We start from the raw sequence: 25,512 nt of genomic DNA on the forward strand, positions 1-25,512 counted from the left end.
GGTGAGCGTTCACAAGAGGACCTCAAACTTTTCCTTAGCCTTAAAAGCAAGCTTAATGAAGTTCACCTAACCGATCATCAAAAATACTAATGCTGAAAGAAATCGTCAACGAAAAACAGAGTAGTAATTACCAACGAGGCGAGCAAACGATTAAGAACCTCCCAAAATGTACAAAATTGGTGAGCTTAATGCAATCTGTGTTCTGAAAATAAAAGAAAAAGTATGTAGTGAGTTTCCCATTCACAAAAAATGGATGTAACTTGTTTCTAAGGAGATTTTATTATGTCTTGTATCAGCTGGAGAAAACATATCGAAAACTGACAACTGCAGGACTATGGCCAATAGAGAATGTGATTTACTATTCGGTGAAACCTTTGATCATTATATAAGTGAATTTAAAAATGCTGGTAAGTCGCATAAGTAATACAGACCCAGATGGTATTGAATCCTGTATTATGCTCATGACGCAGTTTGAGGATAGCCCATCATCAGATGGCCTGGTAACGAATGGTAAAGACAAGTGCAAATAGTGATATGATACAATACAGCCTTACCATTGAAATGAGGTTACATAAATCACAAATGAAATTTACTGTGCACAGTTTTGAAGAATGTGAGTGCATAACTTCTAAGATCACTATGTGCATTGACAAGGCCGTTGAATAATACCTGTAAAAATGCTAAGGAAGTATATGCTAGCATATACCAGAAGTAGACCTAACCAGCAGCTCATTACCTTTACGGTAATGAGGCACCTCTAATGGAACCATAATATAAACTCTTACCACTAGAGGACAGCACTTCTGATGCCATGTTAAACAGAAATTTTTCTATGGAAAATTAATTACAATAATTCTTTCATTTCCCCCAGAATATTTGTTCTACATAGTCTGCAGTAGACGCAGTGCAAAAGTGCAAGTTTCATAAAATACACATACTGTTGCATTTCGTCTTTACGACTGTAATATGGCTTAAGAAAACCAGTTCCGCTAGTAAAATTACAAGTGGTCATTGCATAACTGTGTTAGTGAAAACGAAATAATTGATTTAATTAATTTTGTTTAATTGAAAAATAATTATGTAAATTAATTTTGTATTGGATGTGATGTCCTCTACTGAAATTATGAAGTAATCATACTGAATGGGGTTCTATATGACGTTGTTGTAGAAGGAATGTTTTGTACTATTATATTGTTTTTATAGTTGATTTTCTTGCTCATTAACGATGATTGAGCTTCTGTTATTTCATATTAAGGTTTCTGTTTTACACGTCATGAGAAGTGCTGGCCTGTAGTATCACGAGTTTACTTTATGGCTCCGCTAGTGGTGACTTGTCACTGTAACGGTAATCAGCTGCTGTTTAGGTCTATTTCTGGTATACGACAGCACATGTTTGCCCGTCATTTGTACACACGTTATTCAACGTCCATGTCATTCCACATCGTGATCTCAGAAGCTTTGTACTTATGTTTTACAAAACTGTGCACAACTAGTTGCATTTGAGGTTTATATAACCTCATTTCTTTGGTAAAGCTGTACTGCATTATTTGCACTTGTCTTCATTGTTACCTGAGCATCTGATGATGGGCTATCCCCGATAGGTTTAATGAGCACACCAAAGGATTCAGTACATTTGGATTTGTATTACTAACGCGACTCATAAGCATTTTTAAATTCAATTTCATAGATACTGTTTTAAGGTCGCACATCTCCACCAGGACTTGAGATGCGATTTACAGCATTCGTTCAAGTTTGTCAGGATCTCACAACTTTCAAGAGAATATGAAGTAAATGGGTTCAAGGGGGCTATACACAGTCGACAGCAGGATCTCATTGGTCCGATAGGAAAGAGCCTGAGGGGGAGGGTATTGCCTTTTGGACGTGCTGGATAGCACTCTGAGGCCATCCATCCTGAGTCAGGAAAAGAGCTTTTTGGGAGCAAGACACCCATACGGACAATGCGGGGACGACTTGAGCATGAGGGATCATCAGGAAGGTGCAGTTGATGTCACTTTCCTTGGTGCAAAGGCAGAGTGAGAGGTACGCTAACAGCGGCGAGCCCAATGACGACATAGGACTCTGCAGTAGCACCATATCCTCTTTCCAGACGAGTACCAGACCTGCATACAGACTCATGATCGAAGTACTTACGCGTGAAGCCTCAGAAATGGGCGTACGTTGCCACATGGAACCTGTCATCGTCATACTGGCCTATTACCTACTGTGGTCGTATTGGTCGTCATTGGGTAGATAACACTATCCCCTCTGGTAGTCATAGCCGGTAATATAGACAGTAGGCGTTACATTCATGACTTTATAACGGTGGCGGCTGCGCCCTATAATCAAGAACTCCCTAACGTTCACTTGAAACAAAATTAAGACCGATAGCATGTTGCCCATAGGGACCTGGGACAGCATGTTCTCCAGATATCTCTGCCACTGCAAACACGGCGATGCGCTACAGAGGTATACTACGCCACCACACGCTGCTTACCAAAATCGATGAACTCTGGCACAGAGAAGAAATTGCATGGATTGATGTACGCGCTTCTATCATCCAATCGCAGTTCAACTCGGTACCCAGTGAAGTTAGATCGGCTACCGCTGCCAGAGGTGGCTAATTTTCACAGCCTGTACACTCCTAAGGCTCCTGCACTTCCTTTGATGTACTCTTCGTGTTACAGTATGTAGAAACGATTAGATAAATTTCTTTATTTTCTACCTGTCCTGTAGATGTACCATTCCCTAAAGCTTCGTTAGCCCACACTGAGGAATCCCCTTACAAGGGATGGTTTAAAAAGAGCGCCGGTTTTGAAACGGCTGGTAAAATTTTGTTTGTCGGTTGGTGATATCGTTTGGATTCGTTTCTCTTTCCAGGAACATTTCAGTTGTTGACTCAGTCTGAATTTCTCACATTCGGTGCCTAACCATGAAGCAGTTCATTTGTAGGCAACTTGTGCTGATCGTGGAAACGTTTTATCAGAATGGAGAAAGTTATGCATCAACTGTCAGGCGACTTCGCGCAATTCTAGGGCGTAATGCACCGAATGAATCAAAAGTTCGCAGACTTATTTAAGTTCTTTGGGACGGGTTCAACAGTAAACCTTGAAAGTTCTTGGTGTCGTCGTTCTTGCCAAAGTGAGCAGAAATTGCAGTGGTTTGTGACAGTGTGGCTGTTGGGTTATCATCCATTAGGAACCTGGGTGTACTCAACGACTGTTTTATGATTTTTAAATTACAGAACACAGCAATCAGTCGTCCTTTTCCTGCTGGTTTCGTTCGGCAGACCTACATTTCGGCTAGTACCTAGCCATTGTCAGTGCACCATTCCATAGTACCAAAGAACGTCCTAGTACGTCAGTCCCCAGTTGATCGGGCTTCTGTCACAGTTATTTCAAGACTACAACTTTAGTACTCTTGAAAGAACTGTGACAGAAGCCGGAACAACAGGACACTGACGTACTGGAACATGCGCTGATACTATGAAATGGTGCACTGATAATGGCTAGGAACTAGCCGAAATCTAAATTTGCAAGAAAAGGACGACTGATTGCTGCACTCCATCATTTGAAAGCGTGGCTGTTAAACCAATGAAATCAATTCGTCACCGTTCCTTTAGTACGGACAACTCTCCTGTATGGTCTCCATTACTAGCCCTATAAAATTCAGTTGATGCAGCAACTGAAAGTGACGGATCACCAGAAGAGATGACAGTTTGTCGACTGGGTCATGGAGGACGACAGCAAAGCAAACAAAATCATCTTCTGTGATGAAGCACACTTCCACTTAAATGGTTTTGTAAATAAGCAGAACTGCCGTGTCTGGCGGTCAGAAAATCGTTGCATGGACCCAGAAATGGAAACGTATGCACAACGAGTGACAGTTTGGTGCGGCTTTTGCTCGGATGGCGTCTTCAGCACATATCTTTTTGAAAATGAGGCAGGACGAGCTGTGACAGTCAATAGAGACCAATTCTGTACGATGATAAGGGAGTTTTTGCGGTCTTATTTGGACGGAATGGGCACTGAAGAGTTGTGACTTCAGCAGGATGGCGCCGCCTGCCATCTTTCGCGTGAAACAGTTGAATTGCTCCATGAGCAGTTCACGGATTCCCTCTTTTTGCACAATGCTGGACATCAATGGTTAACAAGGTCATGCGACATATCTCCTTGTGACTTTTTTTCCGGGTTCACCGTTACTGAACGGTGTATCCCAATAAACCGCGAAACATCCATGACTTGAAGGAGGAAATTCGACGAGTTGCCAGCGAACTGAATGTGGAAACTTGTCGTACAGTCATAGTGAATTTCATGCACAGAGTCCTTGCATGCTACAGCAGTTCACGAGATCATGTTGAAACCTGCGACAAGTTTTTGTTTCTGTGCTTCTACCAGGGTTCTTGGTTGTACGGTACTGAGTGATATGAAAACAGCTGTATGAACATCCCTTTTACCAGACATGCTGTAGTAGACTGTTGTGCCGGTTCTTAATGTCGTCGACCAGGTACGTGGAAAAATGCTGTCTGAACGTTTCATTGCCGTTATAAGATACCGATGTCGTCTAACTCTACGATCGTTCTGTGTTAGAACTGCTGTGTATGAGACTATGTTACCTGTTTGTATTTTTCAGAGACCCTCTAGTCAATCCACTCTTCACAGACTCCACAACCCTTGCAGTCATCATCTGTGTGGTTCAAATGGCTCTGAGCACTATGGGACTTAACTTCTGAGGTCACCAGTCCCCTATAACTTAGAATTTCTTAAACCTAAGTAACCTAAGGACATCACACACATCCATGACCGAGACAGGATTCGAAACTGTGACCGGAGCAGAAGTGCGGTTCCTGACTGAAGCGCCTAGAACCGCTCGGCCACCACGGCCTGCTAACATTAGTTTGCTGCAGAATCCTTGAACATATTCTCAGTTCGAATATAGTAAACTTGGAGAAGCTTATGTCCGCGAATCAGGTCGGTTTTAGCAAGTATCGGTCGTGTAAAACTCAGTTTGCTCTACCCTCGTATCATATACTGCGAACTATGGATGAAGGGCAACAGCCAGAATCCATATTTCTAGATTTCCGGAAAGCATTTGACACTGTGTGCCACTGCAATCTGTTAATGAAGGTACGAGCATATGGAAAGACTTCTTAAGTAAGAGAACGCAGTATGTTATCCTCGGGGGCGAGAGTTCATCAGAGGTAAAGGTATCGTCAGGAGTACCACAGAGAGATGCAATAGGACCACTGCTAGTTTATATATACATAAATGATGTGGCGGACTGGGTGGACTGCAATCTGCAGTTGTTTGCGATGGTACTGTGGCGTACATGAAGGTGTCGATTCTGGAGAACATGACTTAGATAAAATACACTCCTGGAAATTGAAATAAGAACACCGTGAATTCATTGTCCCAGGAAGGGGAAACTCTATTGACGCATTCCTGGGGTCAGATACATCACATGATCACACTGACAGAACCACAGGCACATAGACACCGGCAACAGAGCATGCACAATGTCGACACTAGTACAGTGTATATCCACCTTTCACAGCAATGCAGGCTGCTATTCTCCCATGGAGACGATGTAGAGATGCTGGATGTAGTCCTGTGGAACGGCTTGCCATGCCATTTCCACCTGGCGCCTCAGTTGGACAAGCGTTCGTGCTGGACGTGCAGACCGCGTGAGACGACGCTTCATCCAGTCCCAAACATGCTCAATGTGGGACAGATCCGGAGATCTTGCTGGCCAGGGTAGTTGACTTACACCTTCTAGAGCACGTTGGGTGGCACGGGATACATGCGGACGTGCACTGTCCTGTTGGAACAGCAAGTTCCCTTGCCGGTCTAGGAATGGTAGAACGATGGGTTCGATGACGGTTTGGATGTACCGTGCACTATTCAGTGTCCCCTCGACGATCACCAGAGGTGTACGGCCGGTGTAGGAGATCGCTCCCCACACCATGATGCCAGGTGTTGGCCCTGTGTGCCTCGGTCGTATGCAGTCCTGATTGTGGCGCTCACCTGCACGGCGCCAAACACGCATACGACCATCATTGGCACCAAGGCAGAAGCGACTCTCATCGCTGAAGACGACACGTCTCCATTCGTCCCTCCATTCACGCCTGTCGCGACACCACTGGAGGCGGGCTGCACGATGTTGGGGCGTGAGCGGAAGATGGCCTAACGGTGTGCGGGACCGTAGCCCAGCTTCATGGAGACGGTTGCGAATGGTCCTCGCCGATACCCCAGGAGCAGCAGTGTCCTTAATTTGCTGGGAAGTGACAGTGCGGTCCCCTACGGCACTGCGTAGGATCCTACGGTCTTGGCGTGCATCCGTGCGTCGCTGCGGTCCGGTCCCAGGTCGACGGGCACGTGCACCTTCCGCCGACCACTGGCGACAACATCGATGTACTGTGGAGACCTCACGCCCCACGTGTTGAGCAATTCGGCGGTACGTACACCTGGCCTCCCGCATGCTCACTATACGCCCTCGCTCAAAGTCCGTCAACTGCACATACGGTTCACGTCCACGCTGTCGCGGCATGCTACCAGTGCTAAAGACTGCGATGGAGCTCCGTATGCCACGGCACACTGGCTGACACTGACGGCGGCGGTGCACAAATGCTGCGCAGCTAGCGCCATTCGACGGCCAACACCGCGGTTCCTGGTGTGTCCGCTGTGCCGTGCGTGTGATCATTGCTTGTACAGCCCTCTCGCAGTGTCCGGAGCAAGTATGGTGGGTCTGACACACCGGTGTCAATGTGTTCTTTTTTCCATTTGCAGGAGTGTATATAGTCGGTTTGACGAATGGCACCTGACTCTAAATGTAAGTTAATGTGGATGGGCAGGAAAAACAAACCCATAATGTTCGGAAACAGCACACCGTCACGTCGTTTAAATATATGGGCGTAACGTTGCAAAGCGATATGAAATGGAACGAGCATGTCAGGATTTTGGTAGTGAAGGCGAATGGTCGACTTCGGTTTATTGGGAAAATTCTAGGAAAGTGTGATTAATCTGTAAATGGCGCTATTTCTGAGTACTGCTCGAGTGTTTGGGATCAGTACCAAGTCGTGAACCATGGAAACATGCTTCCTACTACAATGAACTCGCTCCTAGTCCCGTGGGATTCGCAGTTCCCACCTCTGTACGGTGCTACCACCTAGTGAACAGTATAGGGTGCTCCTTCCAATCGGAAGTTCCCGCTGTTTTTGCTGTATGTAAGTAGACATCGATATAGATTAAATTTTATGTAGACTCTTATATACTGCTTGCTGCTCACTACTCATAATATTGCTCACTCTCCTTTTGACAGCCCCGATTCGCTACGAAATATTGCTAAGATTTCTTCAAATTATTCTCTGTTGCACCATGAACTGTTTATAATTTCTTAAACACACATATGTAAATTTTCGGTTCTGTACTGTCTGAATATCTTACTTATATTCTGTACTGTAAATGATTATCCTGATTTGGGGAACAAAATGTCATCCAGGTCCTGAAATGTCTCACTCAGAATTCACACTTGCGCGGCTGACATTGCGTTAACTGCGAGATTTAGAGTGCTTTACTTTTTACGTAAGAATATTTTTCATAGTCTACAATGAGTGATGCCATTGCAGGAGGCAAGCATTTTAATTTCCCATTTTCTGTCTTATAACTTCGGTAGTTTGCTCTACTCTGTTTTAAAGAACACACGACAATAAGCCGCAGCAACCCGTCCACCTTTGCTGCACCGTCAAGAGACACCAACCACAAAATACCTACTATAGATGAAACACAATATTACGTAAGTTTCAGAGAGGAAAACTCACGGACACAATGGAGGAAATTGAAATTTATATCCATTTAGGAAACCAGCCAGACAGAAATTTAAATGAGCAAAAAGAACTGAGAAATGTAAAATTCCTACAAAACTTTTTACACGAAGCATTACAGCACCATAGACTGTACAATTATCGCTATTCTCATTAATAACACATGACTGTGAAGCGAAAGATCACGCAACCATGAATTACTTTTTACTCGATTCTCATAGTTGTCAGTGCTGTGTCATTAGAATGCTGTGGTCGATTTTATACGTAAGGCCTTTGTAACAACTATTCAAAAATGACATGCTCCCACAAAAACAGAACAAATATTTACAAGTTAATATAATCCATTATGGAGTCGAGGTAGCAGTTGTCGCTATACTGGTTATCACTGTAACATTCAACCGCGATTCTTATACGTATATTTTAACAACGCGTTTCTAGAGACAATTCTCTCATCATCAGGTTGTAAAGTCTATGTCATAAAATTAAACGGACTAAGAGGTCAAAATACCATCACAAATAGTTGGGAAGTCCATAGAGTAAAACAGAATTAAGAGTATATTGGACTGTGGGTCCTCGTCTTACATTGAAGTTGTTGACACAAATCGATGTCTGTCTCGTAGCTCCCAAATATGCTGCCGCACTGCGCCGGCTCCGGAGTTGTTTTACTCTATGGTCTTCCCAACTATTTGTGATGGTATTTTGTCTTTTTAGTCCGTTTAATTTTATGACATAGACTTTACAACCTGATGATGAGAGCATTGCCTCTTGAAACTCGTTGTTAAAATATATGTATAAGAATCGCGGTTGAATGCTAACAGTGATAACCATTTACAAGTTACTTTAAATAAATTACATACAGTCATATTTGCACCAACGATGAACAGCAATAAAATATAACTGAGAACAAAGGTATATGTAGGGTAATAGACAAACTCCTTTAAAATAATTATAAAATTTGTAGTGTTAAGTACGTTAAAACATTGACCTCATATATAAGAACTTTGCAACAACTGATCGAAAGTAACGTGCTCCTAAAATAGCGAAAAACCTTTGTAAGTTATTTTATGACCATTACATGCTGTCATAGGAGCAAGGACGCACATGGAATCATCTATAAAGTAAAGTATAATGCACCTGTTTCATCTGCAGATATGACTTGTTCCTATGTAAAAATCACCTGTGTCACTAACGTACCCAGTGTATAATGCTTCCGTTTTACGTACTAGAAAATGGCCTAAGGGTAAAATTGTACAATTGTACATGAAATTAAGAGAATGGCAGCTGAAGGCAGCATGACACCATTAAAAAAAATCATCGCAGCTACAAACACTACCCCATTGAAAACTATAGACATAATGTTTTACGAACTTTATTATTCGTTTAAGTGAAAGGTGATTGACTCTAATGGTTATTTTCCTTAATTAGTTTATACTGTTATGTCAGGAAGAGTTTACTCCGAAAAGTAAATAATTCTCTATCACTGACTGGCGCCATGGTTTATTACGTATCACAACTTCTCGTGTTGGATGCCTTCAGAGGTATACATTTTATATATCGATTTTTATATATCGATATCGCACTTTCAGGCACTGTAGCACAACAAACCGAGAAAAAAGAACATCTCTTTGATAGGTCTACAATGCGCTGTAGCATGGAAACTACATATTCGCGGAATGAACAGGTATACATACGAAGTCCACCAAATACGGCACTATACCTTCGGAAACTGTGAAATTGAGATTGCAGTTTACGATTTGCTTTTGTTACACAATCTGGGCACAGGACACGTGATCTCCACACCGAATCAGAACACAGAATGAGAGCACATTACACGTTATGTAATCAGAAAACCGTACGATCACATTTTCAATGTACAAACACACAAACGACGAAACACGAATAAAGTAGATACCTGGATGTAATGTACAAAATGTACACTACCAAGCAAAGCGACGCTGTAACATACTAGCAATGTTGAGGAAATTGAAAGCTCTGGTTTCCCCGAAAGGCACATAATAGTCGTTAGTCGTGCTTGCAACATATTTCGAAAGAATAATTGGATTACAATCCGATTGGGTGGGCGAGGATTGCCCGTTTCAACAAAAAGATGAAGTAATATTTCTTTCTGGCTATGTGCTCAACGACATATGTACTCAACTAGGTAACCCACGAAATGTTGTGTCTTTCTGCCATATCGTGGGATGGCAGCTCTGACGTCCCGCCATATTCTTTCCATGTTCTGTCTGTGAACGCCACGATCTTTCGCATCTGCGAAGTACAGACTATGTTTACTTTAAGGTTCAGAAAACCTTCAGCTCCGTGAGTGTTGTATGAACTGAAGCAGTCACTAACAATCGTCATCCCAGGGAGGATCTTTTCTTTACTGTTCTGAACAACACTTCCTTGGTCCGAAATTCAATAGGCTAAAGAAAGCCTTTTTAGACCTTCGCTGAATTGCACCGAACACCCAATTTCCGACGATTTGACAGCCTTTGTTGTGTTTACCTTTTCCAAATTTCGCTTCGCCAACTGGCAACCAAACTGTTGCATTCCAACCTAACCTAGATCTCTGGCTGCGCTACTGATCAGTCTGTCGCCACAGCCAGATTTTTTTTTTTTTTACGCCAATTCAAGCTGCGGTCATATGTCCCAGCCTAGAAACGCCATAATAAATATTGAGATATTCGGAAGATTCAGCCGAAAACAGCTAAACCACTCTTCTGGACATCGCGACCTATTCTTAGAATAACAGCGAAGTATTTGTATCAACAAAGCATATAAAATTCAGTGCTTCATTCCGAGAAATTTAACCCTAAATCACTAAACCTTCCTAGAATTAACGATTGCGATTGGTAGCCATTCGTGGTTCGCTCCTAACAGTATGAGCAGTACAATTGTCAGTATAGGCTGTAAAACGGTACATTTTGTAGTTATTTTCTACGTCAGGTACCACTGGAAACCTTACAACCGTAATTAAATAGTGCCTAAACTATAAATTACGACTTCCTTTGCATGAAATGTGGAGTAGTAAAATTTATGATTACTTAGCAAGAATGTCACAATCTCCTCCCCTTTAATGTTCTAGGATTAAGTTCTGTTGTTTCGTCCAAACCTACCACACCCTCGGAAATCGCGATATGGAAACTACGAAATATTCACATTAAAAGAGCCATAAATTTCTCACACACAAGAGTAGCAATGTCATTGCTTCATTCGTGTCAGTTTAAGAGGTCTTACATCTCAGTCGAACAACATCTCTGACGAAAACGAAAGCAGAACCAAAATCGTATATGAAGGCACAGCTCTTCTTATTTCTGTAGTGCATGTATTTTTATTTGTGTGTACGCACGAAGAAACGTCACGTTGTCGTTGGCTGGACAGATCACGTCTGCTATGCTCGCAGTAATTGGCTAACTAGATCATGTGTCCTGTGCTCAGATTGCGTAACAAAAACATACCGTATAGCGCCCTGTCGATTTCATAGTTTCCGAAGCTATCGTATTTATACTTGCTTATTCCGCAAATACGCAATTTCATTGCTACAGTGCATTAAAGATCTGTCCAAGAGACATTCTTTTGTTGTCGGTTTGTTGTGCTACAATGCTCGATACCGATATATAAAAATTTAACCAAGACCAAAACACCTCTATTCACTAAGGCATGATACTAGTTAACCACCTATGATTTTCTCTCTTTACAGGAAGAAGCACAGAGGGATTCTGTAAGCTGGGAACTACATTCCTGAGTGGTTGCAACACTTGTATATGTGGCGCTAATAACAAGCCTAGCTTCTGTTTCCCAAAGGCTTGCAACTACGAAATCCCCGTTGGTAAGTATGTAATTTGATTTCTGTATGCTAGATGAAACAAATTTATGATTGTGATATAGCTAAATGGCATAAAATTTGTTGATCTTATGTACTGAAATCATATCTAACTCGCCGCAGCTTTAATTTTCCAGTTGTTTTATGTTGCTACTTTTCTTAAGTTAAATAATATTAGCGGCATCCACATCTGCTATGTATTTATAACACTCCGTGTTGTGTACATACTTCCACATAGTCAGCGTGTACACAACTTTCCCACTAGAGCGCGCCCCGCTAAGCACAACAGCGCAGGTGCAGCGCTCGTCTGTCTCCGCACTACGAGATGGCGCTGCCTTAGAGACTGACCAAATTCTGCTTCCACCGATCCGTCTATTAATATGTAACGCAGCCAATGAGATTGCTGCTAACATAGAACCTTTTCTCCTCGCGGATCACACTCGCGCAGTGATACCTGGACGTGCGAGGTATTACGAGTGTACAGACCTCCGATTACTCAGTGTGCATCTGTCTGCATTTGTCTGCACGAGTTCTACATTTGTCTGTACCAGTCTATAGTCAAGATTCAGTCTGCGCCTAATAAGATTATCATATTCCTGCACATAGCCATGAAGATAAATGTATAGACACTGTTGTCAAGTATCAGAGATATGTGAGAATAAGATTAACGTACCAAGACCAAAGGAACTTCAGATTGTCAATTGTAAATAGCATCCAGAATCAAGTTATGTAATGTTTTTGCTTGTTATTATTTTAATAAGTGTGTGTGAAAATTAATCCAGTTATGTTTAAAGTTGGTCACCGTCCATCTGCTACTCTAAGTGTGCAAGTGGCATTTCTATCATCTGACCTAATGGCAGAAGATTAACACGCCACGATGAGACCACGAGACATATTGCTGACACTGACACTGTAAAGAAACTCACATGTAGATAGGAGTTCGAGTATTTCGTACGAAAAGGGTACCTGCTCAGAAAAGTATATCTGGTTAGGATGGCTTTGAAGGAACCAATTAACTATAGGTTACGAATAACAACGAAGATTATTCTCCTCTAAATCGATCCACTGAATCCGTCCTTTCGGTCCACAGATACTCTACACCACTGATACTTGCTCTCTGGCTTTTGTCACCACACTGTTAATGTTTTACACTGTGCAATCACTGTTTCACTATGCCACAACGAAAGTGTAATTTTAACAGCAATATAAAAAGCGAGTTTCCTTTTATCACTGGTAGTAGAGAAACTGTAGAATGTACGCTGTGCAGATCAGAATTTGCTATTGGTCATGGTGGAAGATCTGACATTGTGAATCACATTAAGACGAAGAAACATCGCATGAGTGATCAAACGAAAAGAGCAAATAAATGCGTGAGTGACTACTATGTAAACTTAAAATCAGTAACAGAAATAGATTGGCAGTTGGCAGCACAAGAAGCTACGTTTGCATACCACAGTGCAATGCATAACCGTAGCTTTAAGTCAATGCACTGTGCTTCAGCAGTTGTTAAAAGACTTTTCAATCTTAAATTCACATATGGACACACAAAATGTAATGGAATCATTTCAAATGTTATTGCACCGTATGCAGCTCAGCAGGTTTTAAATGAACTGAAGAGTGATCGATTCATTTCTGTAATGATTGATACATCGAATCATCTGGATTTGAAGTTGGTTCCTCTCCTTATCAGGTATTTTAACCCTGAAAATGGCATCATGGTGAAAGTGCTCGAATTGGTTAATTTAGCTGGATAAACTTCAGATTTATGTGCTGGAGGTTTTAAAGAAATATGATCTTGAGCGAAAGCTGACTGCAGTTTCTGCAGACAACACTAACACCAAGGTTGGTCAAAAAGTAATCGGAATCTTTTATAGATCGACTGGGTCATCAGTTGCAGTGCCTTTAGAGACAACATGCAAAATATCGTTAATAATTTGCGAGTTGTCGCTTGCTCTAACCTAATTACACTCACGGAAATGGAAAAAAGAACACATCGACACCGGTGTGTCAGACCCACCATACTTGCCCCGGACACTGCGAGAGGGCTGTACAAGAAATGATCACACGCACGGCACAGCGGACACACCAGGAACCGCGGTGTTGGCCGTCGAATGGCGCTAGCTGCGCAGCATTTGTGCACCGCCGCCGTCAGTGTCAGCCAGTTTTCCGTGGCATACGGAGCTCCATCGCAGTCTTTAACACTGGTAGCATGCCGCGACAGCGTGGACGTGAACCGTATGTGCAGTTGACGGACTTTGAGCGAGGGCGTATAGTGGGCATGCGGGAGGCCAGGTGTACGTACCGCCGAATTGCTCAACACGTGGGGCGTGAGGTCTCCACAGAACATCGATGTTGTCGCCAGTGGTCGGCGGAAGGTGCACGTGCCCGTCGACCTGGGACCGGACCGCACCGACGCACGGATGCACGCCAAGACCGTAGGATCCTACGCAGTGCCATAGGGGACCGCACCGCCACTTCCCAGCAAATTAGGGACACTGTTGCTCCTGGGGTATCGGCGAGGACCATTCGCAACCGTGTCCATGAAGCTGGGCTACGGTCCCGCACACCGTTAGGCCGTCTTCCACTCACGCCCCAACATCGTGCAGCCTGCCTCCAGTGGTGTCGCGACAGGCGTGAATGGACGGACGAATGGAGACGTGTCGTCTTCAGCGATGAGAGTCGTTTCTGCCTTGGTGCCAATGATGGTCGTATGCGTGTTTGGCGCCGTGCAGGTGAGCCCCACAATCAGGACTGCATACGACCGAGGCACACAGGGCCAACACCCGGCATCATGGTGTGGGGAGCGATCTACTACACTGGCCGTACACCTCTGGTGATCGTCGAGGGGAAACTGAGTAGCGCACGGTACATCCAAACCGTCATCGAACCCATCGTTCTACCATTCCAAGACCAGCAAGGGAACTTGCTGTTCCAACAGGACAATGCACGTCCGCATGTATCCCGTGCCACCCAACGTGCTCTAGAAGGTGTAAGTCAACTACCCTGGCCAGCAAGATCTCCGGATCTGTCCTCCATTGAGCATGTTTGGGACTGGATGAAGCGTCGTCTCACGCGGTCTGCACGTCCAGCACGAACGCTGGTCCAACTGAGGCGCCAGGTGGAAATGGCATGGCAAGCCGTTCCACAGGACTACGTCCAGCATCTCTACGATCGTCTCCATGGGAGAATAGCAGCCTGCATTGCTGCGAAAGGTGGATATACACTGTACTAGAGCCGACATTGTGCATGCTCTGTTGCCTGTGTCTATGTGCTTGTGGTTCTGTCAGTGTGATCATGTGATGTATCTGACCCCAGGAATGTGTCAATAAAGTTTCCCTTCCTGGGACAATGAATTCACGGTGTTCTTATTTCAATTTCCGGGAGTGTATATCTACAAGTGACGCTAAATGTTATTGCCTCTACACGAAGAAAAGTGTATCTTCTCAGTAACCTTCAAATCGTGAGCTACATCCTTAACTTTTTTTGTTTATGAAATTAGTGAATTTACTCATGGCACTTTTGTTGCTTATGTCTGCGGCCTCTTTCAGAACTCAAACTAATAATCAAATTAACTAATTTAATAAGAGTGAATCTTGAACTGCTTGTGTATCCATGTATTACCACAAGATATAAAAACGGTGAATACTCGAGCGGGCTGGTCGGAGTGCCCGAGCGGTTCTAAGCGCTACAGTCTGGAACCGCGCGAATGCTACGGTCGCAGGTTCGAATCATGCCTCGGGCATGGATGAGTGTGATGTCCTTAGGTTAGTTAAGTTTAAGTAACGTTCTAGGGCATTGATGCCCTTAGCAGTTAAGCCCCATAGTGCTCAGAGCCATTTGAATCAATGCTTGAGGGAGTATGAATGAGAACAGTGGTGTATTTAAGTTTACAAAGATAATGACAAGTTTTTATTCATCCTTTAAGAGCAACAACGAGCTGATAAATCTTACAAAAAAATGACAAACACAAATCAGACAAGGGATGATGCTTGATTGGCAAAGCATTCAACGCAGTGGATGGTTCAAAAATGGTTCAAATGGCTCTGAGCACTGTGGGACTCAACTGCTGTGGTCATCAGTCCCCTAGAACTTAGAACTACTTAAACCTAACTAACCTAAGGACATCACACACATCCATGCCCGAGGCAGGAGTCGAACCTGCGACCGTAGCAGTCGCACGGTTCCGGACTGCGCGCCTAGAACCGCGAGACCACCGCGGCCGGCCAACGCAGTGGAAACTATACAAATCCTCCCCTGAATTAATCCCTTTTACAGCACAATCTGACTGTTTGCATGAATCCACTGTGAAGCCCAATTCTATTCAATGCAATAAACTACCACCAAGTACACCACAAACTATGGTTCACCAGAAAACAGGGAGCTGTGAATATCATTTAACAACCCTACACCGGTGTAGCAATACTTTACCCTTTCACCTTGATTCAGGCGGCAGCAGAAAATGGCACGCCGTGGGCGAAGAGTGTCGCTCTGTGTCAGCTGTAATGTTCTGACGCAACTACGAAAAGTAGCAAACTTCGTGGCCTGGCGCCTGGCGTTATGATTATTATAACGCGGGAAACTTTCCTATCAGAGCCATGAAATGCCGGCAGATTTCAGTGTAAGGTGCACCCTTCGCTGATCTGGCCAAACCAATTTGACTCACAGGCACAACGGTGTATGCTGGAACTGTAAAACGTTAAGGCGGCTGACTCAGAACGAATAAGTCCACCCTCAAGACACACGATATGCCCGAGATGATATGCAGTTCCACTGTTGGTACTGTTGGAAACTGCCACTGGCTCTTCAGTCCACCACAAATTCCAGACCAGAAGTCTTACCCGCTAGAGAAATATTTGAAGTTCTGCACCAGCGGACGGCAAGAAGGCGAAGAAGGCCAAGAATCACAATCACTTTCCACCAAGCCCCAGTACAGGTGCTGAATTAGCAATAAATAAATAAATAAACAATCTTCACATTGTACAAACCGATCGCACTATCCTCTACTCATTGAATATTCCCCTCTTGACTGTTCCGTTGGCCTGGTAGTTAATCCAGACACAGCACTGGTGTTCCCACGTTTTTAGTATCCTGAGAGAAGCCAATCAGCGACTCAAAATCTCTCTTGTCTGAAAAAAGAACATTTTAGACTAGGCAGGCGTCGTTCTCACGGTAAGCATCGCCGTGTTTCGGCAAAAAACGGCTACTTAGACAGGACCACTGTCCCTCACTTATGGAGAGATCTAATCTTTCCAAGCTGACCATTTCCAATTTCTGAATGGAGGCTTCCCAGACAGTTGTGCCCATGGAGTATATGTTTTGGCTGCTCGCTACAAGAACCTGGCGACTTCCTGGCTTTAGGGGAGTTACAGTCTTGCATTCACTGAACACGTGCACCAACCACTCTGTTCATATCACCACAGCTTCTAACAGGAGAATACTTGGAGTTTTGTGACCGTCCAAACTTTTGCACAAAAGCTCTCTTAAATGGTCTCCTCCATCCACTTTCTTCCAACTGGCCACCTATGTGACGGTCTGCCCCTGGCCCAGGTAAAATGTTTTGCGAACCGACGTCCTTCTGCTCTGACCCTAAGTGGGAAGAGGGGAGTTCCATGGTCCGAGGTTCCTCTGCAGGTACAAACCACAGATAGCTGCTTCACAGAATCACTCGCACAGCCAAGTCGCTGTTCACTGTTGCCTCCACTATGGCCTCTCAGGTACAAGTTCTCTATCGGCTACACATGTAGTTATATGAACATCCTCCCCATAATTTCCTCATGTAAAAAAGTCGTAAACCACACATACCAAACGTAGCACTGGGGAACACCGAGATTATTTCATAAAATATGAATATTAATCTGATTGGTAGTGTTGTTGAAGTGAGAGAATGGTGTGCCACCTCTCAAGCTTTCCTGATCATGATTTCAACTTGGCAGGTATGCATTGGGAGAGTCATGCTGTCAAAACTGGTACCAAAGACATGGATTTGCGTGACATTGTACTGAATGTCTAATCTGAAAATCACTTTTTGCAGATAATTATAGAACCAGCTCGTGGAGGTAACGTCTTAGAGGTCCTAGTGACAAACAGACCCGAACTAGAATGAGATTTTCACTCTGCAGCGGAGTGTGCGATGATACGAAACTTCCTGCCAGATCAAAACTGTGTGCCCGACCGAGACTTGAACTCGGGACGTTTGCCTTGGAAGTTTGGAAGGTAGGAGACGAGATACTGGCAGAAATAAAGCTGTGAGGACAGGGCGTGAGTCGTGCTTCGGTAGCTCAGATGGTAGAGCACATGCCCGTGAAAGGCAAAGGTCCCGATTTCGAGCCTCGGTCGGGCAAACAGTTCTGATCTGCCAGGAAGTTTCAGACCCGAACTAACCGAATCAGCCTAGAGGAAGGTATCAGTGATCGTAAGGCTGTGATAGCATCTATATCGTGGTATTACAATGAATGTCAACAAAGACAGAAAAAATATTTTGGCTTGTTAAGAGTGACAGTATGCAAACTGCAGAGTATGTGAGTAGTTCAGTATGCCTTAGTCTTGTATGTTCCGAGCACGGTCTCAAGAAATGGGGAACACCCGCCATGGCTTAATAGTCGTGTTAGAAAAGTGCCACGCAACCAAAGAGAGATTTGTCACAGATGAAAGAGAAATCTAAAACCTAGCTGACAAACTTTGAAAGAAGCGGAAATGAACCTGAGACGAGCAATGAGAGAAACATTCAATGGCTTTGAAAGTAAAATTTAGTCAACCAATCTGACCAAAAACTCTACGAGGTTTTCGTCCTACTTAAGGTCAGTAGGCGGTGCGAAATCATCTATGCAGTCACTCAGCGACCAGGCAGAAAGGCCGACTGAAGATAACAGATAAAAATGACGACATACTGAATTCGGTCTTTCGAAACTCTTTCACCTCAGATAATCGTAACATAGCCCCTACTTTCAATAATCGTACGAACGTCGAAATGGCAGACACTTAGATAACCAATCGCGGGACAGAAAAGCAACTGCAATCGCATAGCGATGTGAAGACATCAGAACCAGATGGGATTCCTGTAAGATTTCACAAAAATTATGCGAAAGAATTATTACGTCGTTGGGGACGAAAATCTCCTCTAAAAGAATCAAAATAGATTCCGGAAACAGAGATCACGAGAAACTCAGCTCACTCTGTTCCTCTACGAGATCAATAGCGCTGTAGGAAACTGCGCTCATGTGGATATCGTCTTCCTTGATTTGAGGAAGGCATTTGAAACAGTCCCGCACAGCCGTTTGGTAATAAACAATGAGTATCCGAGCATACGTGACTGGATTTAAGTTTTCCTTGCAAATAGAACACAACACATCGATCGTAACGGTGCAAAATCGACAAATATAAAGGCAGTTTCAGGAATATCCCCAAGGAAGTGTGATAGGACCGTTACTGTTTACAGTGTATATAAACGATGCAGTAGAAAGAGTTGGATACCCGTTAAAACTGTTTGCTGATGACACAGTTGGAATACCAGAAGACAGTAACAGTCTGCACAAGAACCTGCAGACGTAATGTATTCAAGAGTAGCCTCCCATATTTGTAAAAATAAAGTACTAAAAACGTCAGTTTGGTTTTCAGAAAGGCTTTTCAACAGAAAATGCTATATACGCTTTCACTGATCAAATATTAAATGTTCTGAATAACCGGACATCACCCACTGGTATTTTTTGTGATCTCTCAAAGGCCTTTGATTGTGTAAATCATGGAATCCTTTTAGATAAGCTAAATCATTATGGTTTGAGTGGGGCAGTGCACAAATGGTTTAATTCATATTTAACTGCAAGAATTCAGAAAGTTGAAGTAAGTGGTTCACGTAATGTTAAAACAACAGCTGATTCCTCAAACGGGAGGGGGCTAATCAAGTACGGGGTCCCACAGGGTTTGGTCTTAGGTCCTTTACTGTTCTTGATATACATGAATGAGTTACCATTCCACATTGATGAAGATGCAAAGTTAGATCTTTTTGCTGATGATACATGTATAGTAATAACATCCGAATAGAAAGAACTAAGCGATGTAATTGTAAATGACGTTTTTCACAAAATTATTAAGTGGTTCTCAGCAAACAGACTCTCTTTAAATTTTGATAAAACACAGTACATACAGTTCTGTACAGTAAATGGCACAACTCCAGTAATAAATATAGACTTTTAACAGAAGTCTGTAGCTAAGGCAGAATTTTCAAAATTTTTAGGTGTGTCCATTGATGAGAGGTAAAACTGGAAGCAACACATTGACAGTCTGCAGAAACGTCTGAGTTCAGCTACGTATGCTATAAGGGTTATTGCAAATTTTGGTGACAAGAATCTCAGTAAATTAGCTTACTATGCCTACTTTCATTCACTGCTTTCGTATGGCATCATATTCTGGGGTAATTCATCGTTGAGTAGAAAACTATTCATTGCTCAAAAACATGTATCAGAATAATTGCTGGAGCCCACCCAGCAGACATCTATTTAAGGATCTAGAAATCCTTACATTAACCTCACAGTATTTATATTCACTTATGAAATTTGTTGTTAATAATCCAACCCATTTCAAAAGTAATAGCAGTGTGCATAACTATAACACAAGGAGAAAGGATGATCTTCACTATGCAGGGTTAAATCTGACTTTGGCACAGAAAGGGGTAAAGGGTTAAATTATGCTGCCACAAAAGTCTTTGGTCACCTACCAAACAGCATCAAAAGCCTGACAGATAGCCAACTAACATTTTAAAATAAATTAAAAAAATTTCTAGGTGACAACTCCTTCTACTCATTGGCTGAATTTTTAGATTACATTAAGAGAAAAAAAGTTATACATTAGTGTCATGCAATATCTTGTGTAATGTAATATCTTGTACAGACATCTTTTATTAACCTGACATGTTCCACATCATTACGAAGTGTCGTATTCATGATCTATGGAACAAGTATTAATCTAATCTAATCTGATCTAGACGATTGATAAATCGTGCAGTCTCAAGCAGCTGACAATGAACGTAAATAAGTGTTATATATTGCGCCTGTAAAGGAAAAAAAAATCCTCTACTGCTTAGCTACACCATTGATCACAAACTTCTGAAAACAGCATCTATTGTAAAATGTCTAGGAGTAACTATCCAGAGCGAACATATGTATATGAAACAAAAGCAGATGCCCGATTGAGATTCATAAGTAGAATCTTAACGAAATGTAACTCATCCACGAAACTCGAAATAAGTGGCTCACAAGGCTATTGTTCGACCGATTTTTGAGTATTATTATTGAATCTCGTACACGTACCAGATAGGACTGACAGAAGAGATGGAGAAGATCCAACGAAGAGTGGCGCGTTTCGTCACGGGGTCCTTTAGTCGGCAAGAGAGCGTTACGGTCATGCTAAACAAACTCCAGTGGCAGAAACAACAAGAGAGGCGTTGAGGATCACAGAGAGACTTACCATTTAATTTTGAGAAAGTACTTTCCACGAAGATTGAGACAACTTATTACTGACTCCCACGTACTAGGGGAGACCCAAAAGTAACCGGGATCGTAATGTAGCACATCGTGTACTTGTAGTAGAAGGTTGCGAAGCCAGAGGGTTGCAGTAGGAGCTGTGCTGAGTCGTTCTGCCACACAGCATCACCCAACAGAGAGAAGTGTGGTTTCTTTGAGTGTGTGTACAGTGCAGACGTGACACGAGGAAATGACTAGTTCTTACGAACGATGTGCGGCAGTGAAGTTTTGTTTCTTGCTCGGCAAGAACGCAGCAGAAACTGTTGCGATGATTCAGACAGCCTACAAAGACCACGCTCTTAGTAAAACGCAAGTGTACGAACGGTTTTCTCGGTTTAAAAAGGTTGAAATGGTGGTTGAAGATCAACCCCGTTGCGGTCGACCTTCAGCTGCTCGAAGCGAAGACAACATCGACAAAATCCGCGATCTCACCAGTGAAGATCGATGCAGAACAATCGACAAACTCGAGAACTTGTCTGGACTGTCCTGGAGCTCAATTCAGCGCACCTTGACCATCGATTTGGGGATGCAAAAAATGGCACCAAACTTCGTGCTGAAGTTTCTTACTAGAGATCAAACGGATCGTCACGTTCAAGCCTATCTCGAAATGAAGGACGCGTTCAAAGATGATCCACATTTTTTCAACAAAATCATTACAGGTGATTGGTCACGGTGCTGTGGGTATGATCCAGAAAGTAAACAACAGTCATCACAATGGAAGTCAACTGGCTCACCTCGACCAAAAAAAGCTCAACAAGCGAAATCTAATGTGAAAATAATGTTGAGAAGTTTTTTTTGACATCAGAGGGATCGTACACACTGAATTTATCCCTGAAAACCAGACAGTAAACCAACAATTTTATTTGGAGGTTATGAAACGGCTTCGCAGAAGCTTGTCGCGGAAACTTCCGGCTTTGTGGGATTCTGGCGTGTGGTTCCTGCATCACGACAACGCTCCCGTGCGTACGGCTCTCAGCGTTAGGCAGTTTTTGGTCTCGACGAAGACAACTACCTTGACCTACGAGCCCTATTCGCCAGATTTAGCACTCTCGGACTTCTTCCTATTCCCGAGGGTGAAAAGAGACTTGAGAGGGAAGCGTTTTGCGGATGTGGAAGACGTAAAACGCAATGTCATGAAAATGCTAGCAGGTATCATAGAGGACGAATTTAAGAAATGCATCGAACACTGGAATGAACGTTTGGACAAGTGTATTAATGCTAGTGGAGAGTACGTCGAAGGAGATTAAGGTTGTATTTGAAAGCAATAAAGTATATTCTTTCTAGAAAGAAATTCAGGTTATTTTTTGGGTCCTCCCTCATGCATCTAGCGAAGTGACCACGATGAGAAAACTAGAGAAATAACAGCAAATGCAGGGCATACTGACAATCATTCTATCCACCCGCCATTCGCGAGTGGAGCGGCTAACGGGGAATCAGTTAGTGGTACCAGAAATACCCGCAACTCATTGTCAGGTGGCTTGCCGAGTACTGATGTATACTGGTCAGTCAGAACTTCATGACCGCAGACGTACTATCGATATAAACCCGTCCAGGCGATAGCAGCGTCACCTGAGGAGGAATGATTGCTAGTCAGACAAACGCCTGCCGCGTGTAGTATCAGCGAGTGTGCTGTGGGTGTGTAGAATGGGGACAGCGTGCGATCTATCTGAGTTTGACAGATGGTAGACTGTGGTGGCCCGGAGGCTCAGCACGAGCATCTCGGAAACTACTCAACTTGTTGGGTGTTCGGTGAGTTCTGTGGTGAAAGTGTCCAACACGTGGCGAAACCAAGGTGAAAACATGTCGAGACATTGTGGGGTTGGGCGGCAACGCCTCATTACAGACGTCGGACATCGTAGGCTGGGCAGACTTGTAAAACAGGACCAGCGGCGAAATGGGGTAGAACTAACATCAGACTTTAATGTGGGGTAGAGTGAAAGTGTGTCTGAACGCACAGTGCACCGAACACTCGTAACGAGAGGCCTCCGCAGCCGAACACCCATGCACATGCCAATTTTTTAGCACCACGTCATCTACAACTACGACTGAAATTGGCACTCGACCATCGGCAATGAACGTTGACGTAGTGGCAGAGCACTGCATGGTCTGATGAGACCCTGCGATGGGAAGTCGCGAATCCGTCGTCTTCCAGGGGAACAATTCCTTGATACCTGTATTGCAGGATAGAGACAAGTTGGCGGCAGCTCCATTATGCTCTGGGGAACATTCACATGGGCATCCATGAGTCCTGTAAAGCACCTGCAAAGCACCTTGACGGCCATCTAGTATCGTACACAGGTTGCAGGCCACGCACATTCCTCGATGGCTATCATCTTTACCAACGACACTGGCAATTTTCAACAAGATAATGTGTCGTGTTAGAAAACCAGGAGTGTAATAGAGTGGTTCGAGGAACACATTAACTCCAGTTGATGTGCCGGCCGCCCAACTCGGCAGATCTGAACCCGACTGAACATATTTGGGATGTGATTGAACATGGTGTCAGAGCTGAGCGCCCCCGCCCCGCCCCTCCCCCCCTCCCTCCTTGCCCGGAATGTTCGGGAATTAGGTGACTTGTACGTGTAGATGTGGTGCCAACTCCTCCAGCGATCTTCGGACACTTCACTGCTCCCATGCCACGACTCGTCGCCGTTGTTATCCGTGCCAAAGGCGGACAAACAGGCTATCACGCAGGTGGTCGTACTGTTCTGGCAGATCAGAGTAGATGTAGAAGTAGATGATGTGTTTACTTTAGAGCCAGCTGACAGGTGAAAAGCAAATCGTTAGACCAATTTTCTGTTAAGCTTTTAACTATAATTTAGTATAAACCTCCCACAATACACACTTACGATACACTCTAGCGCTTGTGCTACAAATACCTTACCCTTTGATTTTCGGCGTTATGCTGTGTCAGTTTTATCCATGGTGAATAGTTAATTACGTCTTACATAAAATATGTACTTTCATGAATCAATGTAGCAAAAGTTAGGGTTCATGTGTCAAGCACCCAAATTACTTACAACACGTGTGTGAATCCTTAAATGAAACATCGTTGCCAGCAGCCATCTCTGTGGCCTCGTCGGTATCAAAATTTCCAAACTGCTCACTCCTTTTAGTGCCCACAAAACACATACCAGTATATTCCATAACCTCTACCATGATTAAAAGGAACTAATATCTCTGCTTTTCTTCTAATCTAGTTGTACTTATTTATCATTAAACCAGTCCTTTCAGCTTCACATAGTACAGTTATGCAGTGAAAAGCCGATATCAATCCTTCCATTACCAAAGAACAGATTTCCACAAATGCCTACAGGAGAAGTAATATACTGGTATAATTATTCTATAATTCAAACAGAAATTATGACTTAATTGAAATCTTAAATGCGAATCCGACTTTAAACAAGATAATACGAAGCACCACACTTACAATAACCAAAGATAAACCAAACAACAGAAAAGTATATCAACTATCGTCGTTATTGGCTGATCTTATTACTTGTAACTCTGACTTATCATAAGCATTCGCGCCGAGATACTGTTTGTCTCAGTCTCTGTTATAACCGTAAGAAAATACAGCTTTACATTCGCATATGTTTTATGTCCCGTTCTACAGTCAACGTTCCAGTTTCATGGTGTCGGGAAACAAGGGAAGTCACATGCGTTTGATGCACGACTTAGATCCTCATGTCTCACAATACTACCCATACAACCCGCGACATACTAGAAAAATTTCAATATCCCCCTCCATTCCCCAGACCATGCATAGGGCAGTAAAAGAAAAACGTCTGCAGATCAGGAAAGGACAGAAAATTGCTGCTTACCTTTGTTGAAGTTCTCCAGAGCATTGTAGTCAACAACTCTGAGCAGGAATCAGTTTCTGTATGAGAGTGTAGCGCTCAACCAGAACTACAACTGAAGCAGAAATAGTGACAGATGTGGAGGCAGAAAGTCTAGCAACCTTCATACGTCTGACAAGGACATAAGTTTACCATCAGTCTTGCAAACTGTGCACCAAATAAGCAAGACTCAGACCAAAAGTTTTCAAGAATGAACCCAACGTTTTCCTATATGGACGAAAAATTTACATATCTTAAAATCCACAGTAACGAAAAGGTATCTCCAATGGTACATAAATCTAATAAAACTGTTAATTCTTGGGATAATAAGATAGCTGAGTGGCTGAATGACATTAAGCGAAACATATACCATCTTGTCAATTTGGAGTTGTCTGTATCATTTAATAGTAAGATTGAGTCTATGGAAATCGTTCTAGTTAAATGTAAGAATTTTTTCAACTTTATCCAGCGGGATCAATTAACCGATTAAATCCTTGGGAAGGTTTCAGACATGTTTTT

At 43.2% G+C, this 25,512-nt stretch overlaps 1 protein-coding gene across 2 annotated transcripts in view; it reads left to right on the top strand.

Annotated features, from left to right (window-relative positions):
* Positions 1-25,512, top strand: part of LOC126284492 (keratin-associated protein 16-1-like) — a 306,103-nt gene that overhangs the window by 19,142 nt on the left and 261,449 nt on the right. For both annotated transcript variants that reach the window (XM_049983455.1, XM_049983454.1), the window contains exon 2: positions 11,517-11,645. In XM_049983455.1, coding sequence (XP_049839412.1) covers positions 11,517-11,645 — 129 coding nt within the window. The remainder of the gene's footprint in view (positions 1-11,516; positions 11,646-25,512) is intronic.

This window comes from Schistocerca gregaria, chromosome 8 (assembly GCF_023897955.1).
Source record: "Schistocerca gregaria isolate iqSchGreg1 chromosome 8, iqSchGreg1.2, whole genome shotgun sequence".
NCBI lineage: Eukaryota > Metazoa > Arthropoda > Insecta > Orthoptera > Acrididae > Schistocerca > Schistocerca gregaria.